Below are 13,194 nucleotides of genomic sequence, written 5' to 3'. Positions count from 1 at the left end.
GGTTGCGGGCGGGGGGACCGCTCCCCGCTGATCCCGCAGTGGGGTGCCCGTCTCCTGTGCCCTCCCACAGGCACCGTGCCCCTATTATGGGGCGGCCTCCTGCTCGCTGCCAGCCTCGCCCTAGAGCCGGCACCGCAGAGTTGCAACTGCACCCATCCCGTGGACTTCCAGGCGTTCCGCACAGCTCCGCTCGCCGAGAGCTGCTGCCTCAACTTCACTGGATCCAATGTCACCCACCTGGACTGGGGAGAGCTGGTGGTGGTGCGAGGGCTGCGCCAGCTCTACCTCTCACACTGCAGCATCACAGCCATCAGCAACGCCCAGGGAGTCCCCCCGGCCTTGGAGGTCTTGCACTTAAGTCACAACCAGTTGGAGAGCCTTCCCAGAGGCTTTCTGGAAGATGCCCCTAATTTGAAGGTCCTCTATCTGGATGGGAACCAGCTCCAGGAGCTGCCTGCATCCTTCCTAAAAGCCTCCACACAGCTCCAGGAACTCCACCTGGGGTTCAACGCACTGACCTCCCTCCCCCCCACCCTTCTTCATCCATCCCTGCTGCAGCTGCAGCTCTCCAACAACAGCTGGGAGTGCAGCTGTGCTTTGCTGGATGCCCTGCAGGGCACCCCCAGCCTGCCCGCCCAGCTCACCTGCCATACACCGGAGCGGCACCGCGGTGCAGAGCTGCAGAGCATCCCACGGGACGAGCTGTGCCAGCAGCACCACAGCCTCACCGCCCTCTTCATCTGCCTGCCTCCCCTCCTCATCCTTGCAGCCATCACCTGCTGCTTCTGCAGGAGGAAGAGGAAAACCAACTACAGCTTTGGGAGCAGCCACACCGCCCCAACAGAGAGGGGCAACGTGCCCGTGTGCCCCGAGCCGCACCGCTACGTCCCCTATGAGCCAACCAGTGCCCCCTCCAAGAGCGAGGGGAAGGTGCTGCGGGGCAGCCGGGTGCTGCTGCAGCCCCCCGAGGAGAGCAGCAGGGACCTCTATGAGGAGGTGGAGATCCAGGTGGGATCCCATGTTCCAACCTACGATGAGCAGCGGGACAGCCCTGAGACGGAGGGGGACACAGTGAGTGTCACCGATGTGCTGAAGGACTCCGCTGACCGGGAGAAGATCTACATGAACCAATCGACCGACTATTACAACCTGGTGCCTGGCATCGAGCTGGAGGACTCGGACAACCTGGAGTATGAGAACATTGAGCTACACTGACGGGTAGCTGGGCTGGGATTTGGGATCTGGCTGGAACATACTGGTGGCTGTGGATGGGGGATGCACAGACCAATCTGTCATTTCTTGCACTGGCTGTTTGCAGAGCTGCACTTCTAAATTGCCGCCCCTCCTGCTGCATTCCCCTACGTGTGCCCCATGCTTGCCCTGGGCAGGGCACAGGGGGTTTTCTGTGGGCTGATGGTGTACAGGGACACAAGGCACCCAGGGAGAGGAGGTGGGGCTGTCCCTTCTGTACAACAGCACTGTGTGCACCAGACTCTCTGAGCAGGACCTCTGTCCTGCTCTGCTCTGCTGCTTCCCAGCCCACAGATAAAGGGGCCCAGGGACAATAAATGAGATCTGCTTACAGAGTCCCACATGGGCTGAACGGCCCTGCCTGCTCCACCAGCACACCCTGTTGTGCCCTCTGCATTGTACATGTGCACACATGCATGTGTGAGCACTGAGCACAGGTGGGCTCAACTGGGGTCATGTTAGCAAAATGCTCATGGGGTGCAGCCTTCCCTGCCTGGAGCAGCCAACGCAAAATAAATCATTGTACTCCTGGCAGTGTGGCTGCACCCTGTCTCTTGATTCGGGGCAGCGGGTGCCAACCTGTGTGACTAAACCTGTGATTTATGGCACACTGATAGAAGCTGTGGGCACAGTGTTCGGGTCAGGAAGGGTTGGTGGGGGGCTGTAAATTATCTCCATTATCTCCACCCATGGGTGTCCCAGCCCTGCTGCAGCCCCGTGTCCTATACCTGTGCCTCAGCATCATGAGAAAGTCAAGAAGTACAGGGGGATGTATGAGGGGCATTTCTTGCACTGGAAGCCCCCAGCTCCATGGTTGGAGCCGACGCAGGCTGAGCTGGGCGCTGTGCCGGGCAGGAAGGGAGCCGGGCAGGGCGGGACACGGCGTTATGGCTGTAAAGGAAGCGGCGTTTCCTGCCCAGCACAGCCCACAATGGGACGGAGCTGCCGACCCTGAAGGTGCTGGGCTGGGAGCACCGGTACCAGTGCAGATAGATAGGGGATGAGGATGAGGATGGGGTGGTCTCACTGCACGTCCTGTTACTCCCTGCATATGGTTCCCAGTGGTTTTTGTCCCAGTAAGATTTGCCTTTCCAGCTCCCTGTCTCCAGCCGTCCTTTCTCCCTTTAAGGGGAACTTCCCAAAGCACCCCACTGGGCACTGTGCTTCCCAGCACCGTGCTTCCCAGCACTGGCACCAGCAGCTCCCACTGACATCTCCGGTCACAGCGAGGTGTGGCTGAGCCTCAGTTCCCTGTTCCTTGGCTGTGACAGCCCCAATCCATCACTGCAGGGCTGATGGGTCCACACTGGGGTATTTAGGGGAAGTCACGGACATGAGTAGGGATGGGCAGAGGTTGCAGAGTGATCTGGCTGATGGGCACCAGTGCTTGGTGTGGGGCTGAGTGCATGTCCTGGCCAGCAGCAGGGACCCTGCTCCTCCCCAGGCAGTGAGATAAAGGTGCTCCTGCCCCAAAGAGTGGGGCTGTGCTGCCATGACAGTCTCCTACACACTGAAAGTCGCCAACTCCCGTTTTGGGGGCTTCTCCAAGCTGCTTTTCCGCTGGAAGGGCAGCATCTACAAGCTGCTCTACAAGGAGTTCATCGTCTTCGTGGTGCTATACGCGCTGCTCAGCATCGTCTACCGGTGAGTGGGTTGTGTTGCTCTCTATGCCCTCAGTGTCACCTGTGAGGGACCACGTCTGGAGGTGGGGATGTGTAGGGGTCCATCAATCATGGTCCACTAGTCCTCAAGACTCCCCCAGGAGGGTTGGGGTGGGACCCCACAAGGAGAAGAGGGCACAGACAATGGCTTTTTGTGGGGTTCTGGGGTAGCCCCAGTGCTCACCCTTCACCCTGCTCTATGCCTGCTGCAGGCGGCTGCTGACCGAGGAGCAGAAGCGTCTCTACACCAAAGTGGCTCAGTACTGCAACCGCTCCACGGACCTCATCCCCATGTCCTTTGTCCTAGGTATGGGTCCCTCTCCTGCTTCCCAGCTGTGGGGCTGCCCCCACTGCCCATCCTGGCTGGGGGTTGGAGGAGTCCTGGGAGTGTCACTCAGCTCCTGGAGCCACTCTTGTCCTTGGGGATACCAATGGAATGATCATCCACCAACCCCAACCCACCCCACCATGGCCACTTACCAAGTCCCTCAGTGCTACATCTCCTTGGTTCCTGAACACCTCCAGGGGTGGTGACACTACCAACTCCCTAATCAGTCTGTGCCAGTGCCCGACCACTCTTTTGGAGAAGAAATTTTTCCTGATAACCAACCTGAAAGAGTCAGGGGTATCCCCATCTCCATCCCTGAGAACAGTAACCCCAGAAATTCAACGGGAACTGGTTCATTTTCACCTGGACCCAACCACTCAGAGCTCCCAATGGAACGTCTCTCTGCAGGTTTTTATGTCACCCTGATTGTGAATCGGTGGTGGGCACAGTACACCAGCATCCCACTGCCTGACCAGCTCATGTGTGTCATCTCCAGCAACGTCCACGGCAAGGACGAGCGGGGTCGGATCCTGCGGCGCACCCTGGTGCGCTACGCCAACCTGTCGGCCGTCCTCATCCTGCGCTCCGTCAGCACCAGGGTGCTCAAACGCTTCCCCACCATGGATCATGTGGTGGAAGCTGGTGAGGGGTGACAGACCCCAGGATGATGGGGTGGGAGAGGTGGGGACCTTGGAAGTGTCACTCTGGGGGAGTTTGCAGTAGGGATGCCCCGCTAATACGCAGCCCCTTGGGTGTTGTACCCAACCATGGTGTGGAGAGCTTATTTTTCAACATAGGCATTCATCTCTTCTCTGCTCACCAACGTCCTCCATGGCTGTAGGTTCCGTACAGAACCAGATTCCCATTGGGACCGTCCCCAAAATCATGTCCCCCAAAAGGTCCTTTTCCCTTCATCATGAGATCCATGGTGCTGATCCTCTGCATTGCTGCAGGCTTCATGACGCAGGATGAACGCAAGCAGTTTGAGAGCCTGTACTCCGACTTCAACAAGTACTGGATCCCCTGCGTCTGGTTCACCAACCTGGCAGCCCAGGCGCGGCGCGATGGCCGCATCCGTGATGACGTTGCCCTGCGTCTGCTGATGGATGTGAGTCAGCATCAGGTGTGCAAGGGGCTGAGAACTATGGGGGATAGGGAAAAACCCACCCGTGCCTCCCTGCTAGGAGCTGAACCTGTTCCGGGCCAAGTGCAGCATGCTGTTCCACTACGACTGGATCAGCATCCCACTGGTGTACACACAGGTGAGTGACCCCAGCCCAACAGCAATGTGTTGGAGCATGGGGCACTGCTGGGATCGCCTCCGTTCACTGTCACCTTCTGTCCCCATGTTTCCGATGCAGGTGGTTACCATTGCTGTGTACTCCTTCTTTGCCTTCTGCCTCATTGGGCGGCAGTTCCTGGAGCCGCTGGAGCCAGGGCAGGAGGGGGACCTGGATATGTACATCCCCCTCTCTACCCTCCTGCAGTTCTTCTTCTACGCTGGCTGGCTGAAGGTGAGATGCGACCGCATGGCTGGGATGTGCTTTAAGGGGTTCCTGGAACAGGGCACGGCACCAGCATTGCCTGCGGCCCTTGGGGACGTGTCACAGCAGGGCACTGGGTAGATGGGACATGGAACACCAGTCTGTTTCATGTTTCATGGTTTGGTGGACATGGTGGTGATGGGTCAGTGGTTGGACTGGATGATCTTAGTGGTCTTTTGCAACCTGAATGATTCTATGATTATGTTCTATGATTCTACGTGGACTGAAGGATGGAGAGCCCTGTAGGAAGGTGTCTCTGTCATTGTCCCTGTGTCCTTGTGTCACCTGTTCCCTCCCTCCCCAGGTTGCAGAGCAGATCATTAACCCTTTTGGGGAAGACGATGATGACTTTGAGACCAATAAATTGATAGACAGAAACCTGCAGGTGGGTCCTGCCCTGGGCTGTCATCGGGTTGGGTGGGGACACTCAGCAAGGTGCCAATGGGAGCTGTCCTCTGTCCCTGCCATGCCTAGGTGTCCCTGCTGTCGGTGGATGACATGTACCAGAACCTGCCACCAGCCACCAAGGACAAGTACTGGAATGAATCTACGGCTCAGCCCCCCTACACCATAGCCACTGCCGCCGAGACCCTGAAGCCCTCCTTCCTGGGCTCCACCTTTGACATGCGGTGAGTGCACAGGACATCCCAATTGGAACATGGAGGGAGTCCCTACCACCAACCTGGCAGGCTCAGTGGGGACCTTGGGGGACACGTGACCATCCTAATCACCCCTCCGTGCCACTCAGCATGACCGAGGACATGGAGCAGAGCCAGACGGTGGAGGCCTCGCCGAACATGGCCCGCACGCAGACCCCGCTGCTCAGCCGCTTCCTCGCCGCCGCATCCCCTGCCATCAGCATCAAAAATTTTGGTCGAGGTGGCCGAGCCACCCCTCACCTGCGGCGTGCCCGGGGGGACAGCACTGCCCACTGCGAGGACCCCGAGGCTGTCAGCCGCATCGAGGAGGAGGAGACGGAGGATGAGGAGAGCCAGAGGGGCAGCCCCTGCTCCCCAAAGGCCTCCGATAAGCAGAAGCTGCCACTGATCCAGGTGGAGGCACCGTCCAGAGAGAGCATTGAAACCGAGCAGCCAGGGGCTGGGGAGCCATGAGGAGGTAGGAGAGCCCTGTTCCAATGCACCCCTGGCACACCCTGGTCAGAAGCAGGGCCTCAGCAGTCGTGAACCAGGGTTTGTCCCCAGGGTGGTGGGGAGGTGCTGATGGGTCGGGGTGATGCCACCACTCGCAGCTGGCCAGGCACGCTGCCTGCTGCCAAGGGGACAGCCCAAGCACTGAGCCAGGATAGAGCAAATGTGTTCAGCACTGTGCTGGCATGTACCCTCAATGTTAATAAAGTTCTTGCCAGCCTTGGCTTTGAGGATCTTTGTTGTCACCCCAGCAGTGAGGGGCAGGAACATCAATCGCATCCTAAAAGTGGGTGAATTCCATCCCATGGGCTCACACTGCAATGTCTGTGGGGCTTCAGACCAGGTTACACAGCTGCATGCTACAAAGCAAAAAGTGCTTTCAGCCTCTGCAGATGGATTCCCCCATCCAGACTCATGTTCTCCATGAGTATAACAGCAGAGCTGCTAAAAATCCCCTTTCTAAAGACTCTACTCAGAGTTAATCCAGGCCTGACAAAGGTACTGGCATTCATGACCCTATCCAAGTTCAAGCAGTATAACCCAGCGCCTATCTGGCTCAGCACATTGCATGCTTGCTGTAAATCACTGCACACAGCACGCCAGGAGCAATGCCTCCTACTTCCCAGCTGCACAAGGCCTTGTGCCCGTGTCACCACAGGAACTGGCGGTGCCACACACCCCGGCTATCTGCCATCCTGCCCTGTTCCCATGTCCCTGCAGCACAGCAATGGGTGCCGGCTCCGTTCCCATGGGCTGTCACCCTTGGCAGCAGTGATAGCAATGCTGACCATTGATGGATCAGTCATAATCCTGCCCATCGTGGCAAGGTTTACAGCACCTGCCCATACCCTAACATTCATCTCAGCTTCTCCCTCTGTCCAAAGTCCCCCAGGAACTCCCTGAATCCTGTTTGCTCTCTGCAGAGGGTGAGCAGCGCGAGGCAAATGCGGAGGAAGCTGCCGTGACGCATCCATCCCGAATGCCCTTTATCGCAGCCGCCGCACCTCTCTGCAAAATGCGTTGCTAGAAAGCAGGGAAAGTTTACATGGGATCACTATGGAGAAAGAATGTGCTTGTGCAAACATCACGCCCAGCCAGGCCCTGCACTGAGACTCCCAAGTGCCCGTTTCACCCCCGTAGTGAGCACAGACCTGGGCTGCAGGGCAATGGCATCACTGGCTGAGGGTTGATGTTTCTATCCACCCCCAGCACCTGCCAGCAAAGCAGGATGAATCCCTGCAGCTCAGCTCATCTGTGCCCATTAGCACCTCCTGCTGTCTGCTGCCATGGTAGAACACCACAGGAAAACCTGTAAAACAGCGTTATTTGTGGGGCAGGAGGTCCTCGCTGAAGTGCTGGAGCTCAGCACCTTACACAGCAAAGGACCCTTAGTGAGCTTCACTAATGGCTGCCCGACGGAAAGAGGAACCACAACCGGCTTGCATTTTACTCACTACAGCTCTGCTGGGGGCAAGCTGATCACAAACTCCTCCAGCCGAGAGTTAAGTGCAAGGTTTGGGCCACAGCCAGTTTCCATCTCATCAGAACATTCCCACGAACAAATGAAGCTTTTGTAAGAATGTACAAGTAGGTGAGGTATGCAGAACACGCACTCAGCAGGCACCAGGTGTGTGAACATTCAGCCTGCCCAGAGCACTGGGGAACTAGAAGCCTGATGTTACAATTGTAAAGTTGTAAAGTTACTTTGTAAAGTTACTAGTCACCAGATGCTCCCAAACAAGGGGAAAAACTCATCACAGCTTCCTAATCCTGCTCTAAGCGACAATGTAAAAAGCTGGAGCTTGTACCCAGCTTTCGAAAGGGGCAGGCCACAAAGAGAGCCTGACCCTTCTGCTAGAAGGTATTTCTCTTGCACTGGAATGAGACCAGGAGATCAGGGAAAGACCAGCTAGTCACTGACCAGTGCAGTTAGCCAACAGCTGGTTTAAACATGATACTGAACCTCGAAGGTGAGCGTGCAGGCGGGCAGAAGCACCAGGCCACAGCAAATAGGACTGCTGGCGCCAACCAGAGGACAGAGAAAAGGCAGGAGGTACCAGCTGCAGGGGCCAGGGCTGTGACACCTGCTTTCAGACAGATGCAGTCTAACAAATGTTCAGTGCTGCAGCTCTGAAGCTGCTAAGTGGGCACCTTCCTCTCAATTCATCTTGGCAAAGGGCCCCAGTGCAGTCAGTGCTTACCCAAGGTACCAGAGGGTGAAGGGAACACATGCCCTGCCAGACCCACTCTATTCCCAGTAAGCCAAACTCCAGCAGGAATGAACATCTACACCCTCCCTCTGCGTTTTTTTTTAGTATTGGTAATATGCCGTTTGAGCTTCATTCCATGTCTTTTTCAAATATCTGTGCAGCAATAATAATTAAAAACCAAAAAACTCCCGAAGTTGTCAACGTTGATTCCTGCTGACGACTCTTCCACATCCACTTGGTTCACTAAGTCACCGCTGTAGAACCCAGCGAGATGTTTATCAACAGCAAGCAGGGTCGGAGTTTACCTCAAGACAGAAAAGCACCTGGTGATGCCCAGGGAGCCTTCTTGTTTCATGTTTCATAAGGAGCTACTCAAGGCCCCCTCTGCACACAAATAAGCACACGACCCGTTTATTATAGGAGACTCGTGCGTTTATTGGCTCTTTCAGGAAAATCGTTGATTTTCATTTGCCTTTTCTGGCCTTGATCTTCCTCAGGTAGAACTCTAATTCCTTGCCTTCCAACACATAACCATCGGCTCGGCCACACTGTCCAGGTCTGGAGGCAATGCAGGCTGCAAGGAGAACTCATTCAGTTAAGTTAAATAATTCTCTATAGAATACACACAAATCAAAGGAAACATTACTTGCAGTCTCTCTACAAAAGCACAAATGAGCAAGGACCAGTAACATACCAGCTTATGTGCTGGCTTAAGTACCTCCCCTGAGATACCGTGCTGTGAACCTGCTCTGCAGGACTACACCCACAATGAAGTCCTCTTCAGATCTCCAAACAGTCATCCCTCAAATTCAGTAGCAGAACTGGACATAGGACTCATCACCAGAAGACTTCAAAACACTAAACTATTCACAGCAAAACTTGAAACTGCTAAAACTGTTAACGTACATGCTGAGCTTTTCCTGAAACACAGTACACCCATGTCTTCACCCATTTTGCAGGTCTCAAGCCCCATCACTTCCCTCAAGGCTAAAAAGGCAGATTTGCTAGCTGTCACTCCCAGTGCTTCAAGCTGCAGAAATATTTTACATTCCTGCCAGGACTGGGCTATCTCCAGAGAAAGTACAAGAACAGTTACTCTTAACATCCAGAAGAACACCTGCAGACAGATAGGGAGAACTCTCCCACTGCCTTCACCTTGCAGTTAACTTTATCACAGCTTGCAGACACAGCTTGACAAGATCCCAGGAGCAAGAACAGCATCTGTTCTGGCACTGCTGACTGACTCCCTCATCCTCACCCACACTAATGCTCCCAGGGACTCACCCAGTAGCTTTCCTTGCTGGAACTGCTCCTCAAGAATACTGGCTATCTTGGCATTCTTCTTTCGCTCGTCATATTTCTTCTGGATCTTCTTTGAACGCTTCTTGTTCAAGATTTCTTCTTCCTCAGGTGTCTAAAATTAAGCCCATTGTAAAGACAAGGTCAGCATAAACTGAAGACAAGTTTAAGTACATGATTATTTCTTGCAAGAGATCTTCACTGAAAATAGAAGGATTTTCTTTAAGTAGTTACGTCCCAAATCACATCTTCTCAATGCACAAATACTTCACAGAATAAGTGCTGTTTTTCACTTTTGAGGTCACGAAATGAAACATTACTGACTGGAGTCACTGCTGACAACAAAGAACAATGCCCTCAGGAGGAAACTCCCCTGACAGATGAAACTGCAAAGGCTTCTTCAATTAGCTATCCCCCAAAGAAAGTGAATACTCTCCTTCTCCAGACATGAGAGCACTCAGGTGTGGTGCAATTCCTGGCAGACAAGTTACAAGCTTTCTCCGTGCTTTGAACCACACAGTGGGTGAGCAAACGAGAGCTTTATTTTTAACACAAGACTACCTCAAGCTAAATACTACACAAGTGTTCAAAAAACTTTTAACTATCTGGGGTTTGGGTGTTGAAATTTGAGGCAATAAATCTGGATAAAGACACTTTAAAATGCTTAAAAGCAAGTTAGTAATCCACGAGCTTTTAAATCAGAGGACAGCAATTCCTCAGCACAAGGACCTGACTGCAAAGTCTTCCTCAGCATCACAAGTGTCATCGCTCTCCCTTCAGTAGCAGAACTGGACAGAAGTATCATCATTAGAAGACAGATCTACAGGCAGGCCCTTGCGCACAACCAAGCGCGATGTCTCTGAGAACTCTGTGGTCCCGAATGCTCCATTAACAGAATCTGACTTATTCTGGGAATTGATGGGAATGTAGCCCACAAGACCAGTGCTATCACTGTCAGGAACTCTATCAATGCTGGCTAGTGCTGTTCATTCACAACAGCTAGCTGCCAAGAAACTGAGCAATCCCAGGCATACGTACCAGCTTGGCCCCCTTCTTGCGTCCAAGGGGCAAGGCATAGTGGGCTTCATACCACTGTCGGTACGGTGTGCTGTCAACGAGAACGATGCAGTTCTTCACCAGGGTCTTCGTCCGCACCAGCTCGTTGTTGGAAGCATTGTAGACAACATCAATGATTCTGGTCTTGCGAGTGCAGCCTTTCAAAAGAAGAGCATGAATTCAAACCTATAGGAATCAGACAGCTGAGAACACACTCCACAGCATCTAAGGCATACCCTAAAGTCAGTACACATAACCCCCTCAAATGTTCTCCAGCCCCCTGACGCTGACTTTAATTTAGCCGACATTTATCTTTTTTATTCCATCAATCCAAATCTGGTCCTACAACACAAGTCTGTATGTGGAAAAAGATCCATCCTAAATGAGAAACTGAAACTTGTGGCGCTGAAGGAACTCATCTCTAAGATGACTAAATAATGCTGCACAGCAGATTTCTGGAGTGGAAGATACCTTAGCAGATGCCAATCAACACCACACAGAGGGCTCAATCCTGTACAGCTTCCTACACAATTACCAAATAAACTGAGCTGAACGCATGGAATGGGAGCCATTTTTACAGGAGAAGAGGTTTGGAATAAACTGGGAGCTGAGGCTTTCACTCTTCATGGCCCATGTGAAGTGCTCAGCATTCAGTTACTGCATTTAGCAGCTGTCACACAAAGGACAGGTAAAAAAAAACAGGTTTCCCTCTCTTCACTCACATACCTCATACTTGTTCTGCAAGGTGAGCTCAGTCCCCTCATTACTGCAATACTGTCTAAAAATGACAGCACTTTTCATTTTAGTGCTCTGCCATCACTAAGAAACCGTGTGCTCCCTTGTCAATAGTCTGGTCAGGATGCAAGCTGCATTGATGAAGATACGTAGGCATTCTCTTTTTTTGCCCCAGGGTAATCCCCCCACCCCAATAAGCAGACAACACAAGCACGCCCCTCAGTGTAACTATGACACTCCAATCATTGTGAACCCAGCAGACATCCAAGTCTCCTAAGGCCACATAAGGTCAAAGTTATCATCACCATGCGTACTGCTTCAAAGCCAACTCTGCAAAATGCAATGCATTCAAATCCAGCCTAAAAATCTACGCTTGCTTCATCACCCCTCTACTCCATTAGCAGTACTGGAGACTGCCACAGCTGTAAAAATGCATTTAAATCACATCACACTGATGATGTACTTACATTCAGAGCCCCAAGAGAAGTTGCCAACATCCAATCGAAGGGCACGGTATTTCTTATTACCACCACGAACCCTCACCGTATGAATTCGGCGTGGACCAATCTACAGACAGAAAAATAATCAGCACTGCTGGTGTCAGTAAGCAGCACAGTACATGAGGAGCCCAGTCAAGTCCTCAGCTGGAAGGCAGTGGTCAGTGTAACTATGACAAACCCCAGCATCGGCAGATACAGTAAATGACCAAAACGGTCTGTTGCATCTGCCTAAGGTGAAAGTTTCATCACTCCTATTGCCTCTTATTGCTAAAACCAGCAAACCATGCCTGAAAAACGACTGACTGTCCTCCACCAATCACCCACCTTAGTGTTGGCAGGAGGCCGACCCAGCTCATACTTCCTCTTCTTGTGGTAGGGCTTCCTCTTGCCCCCAGTCTTGCGACGCTTATGCCAGTTGTCCCTGGAGATACCTGGATGTAGGGAGCAGCGTGGTCAGAGCATGCACAGATCCCACCTGCCTACAACGGGGTACAGCTCTGAGTCCTCAGCTCTCCAAGGTTGGCATCCGCACAGCACACTCAGCTTTATGCAGCAGTCAGAGAAGCTTCATCATTGAGACTCAGAGGAACTTTGATCACTTCCAGCACAGCTGCACAGAGCAGGCTGCTTCTATCCAGCACGTTTGCAGGGTTCCCTACTTCTCTTTGGATTGCAGCCCCCCAACTTACCTTACAAGCCCCGGCAAGAAGCATCTCGTATCAAGCAATTAAGTCCGCAACAACAGAGGCTTTAAAACACCGACTGAATCTGGCACAGCATGCTAGGAAAAAAACCTCCACGCCACCAAACTGCAACACCCTATAGGAAACGAGGCACCTCAACCCATCCTCCTCCCAGCCACGCTGCAGAGTGTCCTACAGGCACTCAGCTTTAACCCCACCACCCTGCACATCCATCCCATCTCCTGGGGGATGGAGAAAGACCCGAAGCACCCCGCAAACACATCGCTATAAAGGAGCCCGGCGCTGAGGCCTGACGAGGCCGCCCACCCCCCAACGCCATGTTGAGCCTAAGCAATCTTCCCCCACCAGCTACTCAGCGCTGCCGCGGCCTGTCCCAAAAGAAAGCAGCGGGGGATGGCGGCACCCCCAGCCGCCGCTTAGTAAAGAACAGCGACAGGAAGCGGCAGCGCTGCGAACGGATGGCGGCGGATGGCGACCAGGCCCGACAGCAACCCCCACTCACCCATGGCGCAGCACCGCCGCAAAGAGGCGGCGCAAAGGATCACGGGGCCGTTTGCCGCCGCGAACTCTCGCGAGGCCGTGACATCATCACGCTGCCACCGTGAGTGGGCGCCGTTGCTAAGAGATATTGCAGCGACAAGAACCCTGAAGCTGATTTGCCTGTCGGCGGCCGTCATTACCATACGGCTCATTAATTTGCATACCCAGCGTGCACAGCGGCGGCGCGACCCCAACAGGACTGCGCTGTGCCGCCGTTC

General features: G+C 53.7%; 2 protein-coding genes and 5 non-coding genes across 7 annotated transcripts; 1 reads left to right on the top strand and 6 right to left on the bottom strand.

The window, feature by feature from the left end:
• The first annotated feature begins 2,604 nt into the window (after positions 1-2,604).
• On the top strand, positions 2,605-6,155 carry BEST4 (bestrophin 4). The gene is made up of 9 exons (XM_003208793.3): positions 2,605-2,895; positions 3,125-3,219; positions 3,649-3,882; positions 4,194-4,348; positions 4,425-4,502; positions 4,602-4,754; positions 5,089-5,169; positions 5,259-5,413; positions 5,533-6,155. The coding sequence occupies exons 1-9, from the start codon at positions 2,744-2,746 to the stop codon at positions 5,894-5,896; spliced, it is 1,467 nt and encodes a 488-aa protein (XP_003208841.1). The 5' UTR covers positions 2,605-2,743; the 3' UTR covers positions 5,897-6,155.
• Positions 6,156-7,732: 1,577 nt separating this feature from the next.
• On the bottom strand, positions 7,733-7,861 carry LOC116217022. Its single transcript, XR_004160859.1, has one exon. It is a non-coding gene; the product is annotated as a small nucleolar RNA SNORA35 (small nucleolar RNA).
• Positions 7,862-8,552: 691 nt separating this feature from the next.
• RPS8 (ribosomal protein S8) lies at positions 8,553-13,128 on the bottom strand. Its single transcript, XM_010716198.1, has 6 exons — positions 12,939-13,128; positions 12,057-12,163; positions 11,700-11,799; positions 10,480-10,655; positions 9,427-9,556; positions 8,553-8,716 (listed from the first exon to the last, which is right to left on the bottom strand). Exons 1-6 carry the CDS (start codon positions 13,126-13,128, stop codon positions 8,607-8,609), a joined length of 813 nt encoding a protein of 270 aa, XP_010714500.1. The 3' UTR covers positions 8,553-8,606.
• On the bottom strand, positions 8,918-8,989 carry LOC116217012. The gene has a single exon (XR_004160849.1). It is a non-coding gene; the product is annotated as a small nucleolar RNA SNORD38 (small nucleolar RNA).
• On the bottom strand, positions 10,184-10,255 carry LOC116217011. Its single transcript, XR_004160848.1, has one exon. It is a non-coding gene; the product is annotated as a small nucleolar RNA SNORD38 (small nucleolar RNA).
• LOC116217013 lies at positions 11,885-11,988 on the bottom strand. The gene has a single exon (XR_004160850.1). It is a non-coding gene; the product is annotated as a small nucleolar RNA SNORD46 (small nucleolar RNA).
• LOC116217010 lies at positions 12,231-12,315 on the bottom strand. Its single transcript, XR_004160847.1, has one exon. It is a non-coding gene; the product is annotated as a small nucleolar RNA SNORD55/SNORD39 (small nucleolar RNA).
• Positions 13,129-13,194: the final 66 nt, after the last annotated feature.

This window comes from Meleagris gallopavo, chromosome 10 (genome assembly GCF_000146605.3).
Source record: "Meleagris gallopavo isolate NT-WF06-2002-E0010 breed Aviagen turkey brand Nicholas breeding stock chromosome 10, Turkey_5.1, whole genome shotgun sequence".
In the NCBI taxonomy this organism is placed as follows: domain Eukaryota; kingdom Metazoa; phylum Chordata; class Aves; order Galliformes; family Phasianidae; genus Meleagris; species Meleagris gallopavo.
Note: the sequence above shows the minus strand (reverse complement) of the source record. Positions and strands in the feature narration are given on the sequence as shown.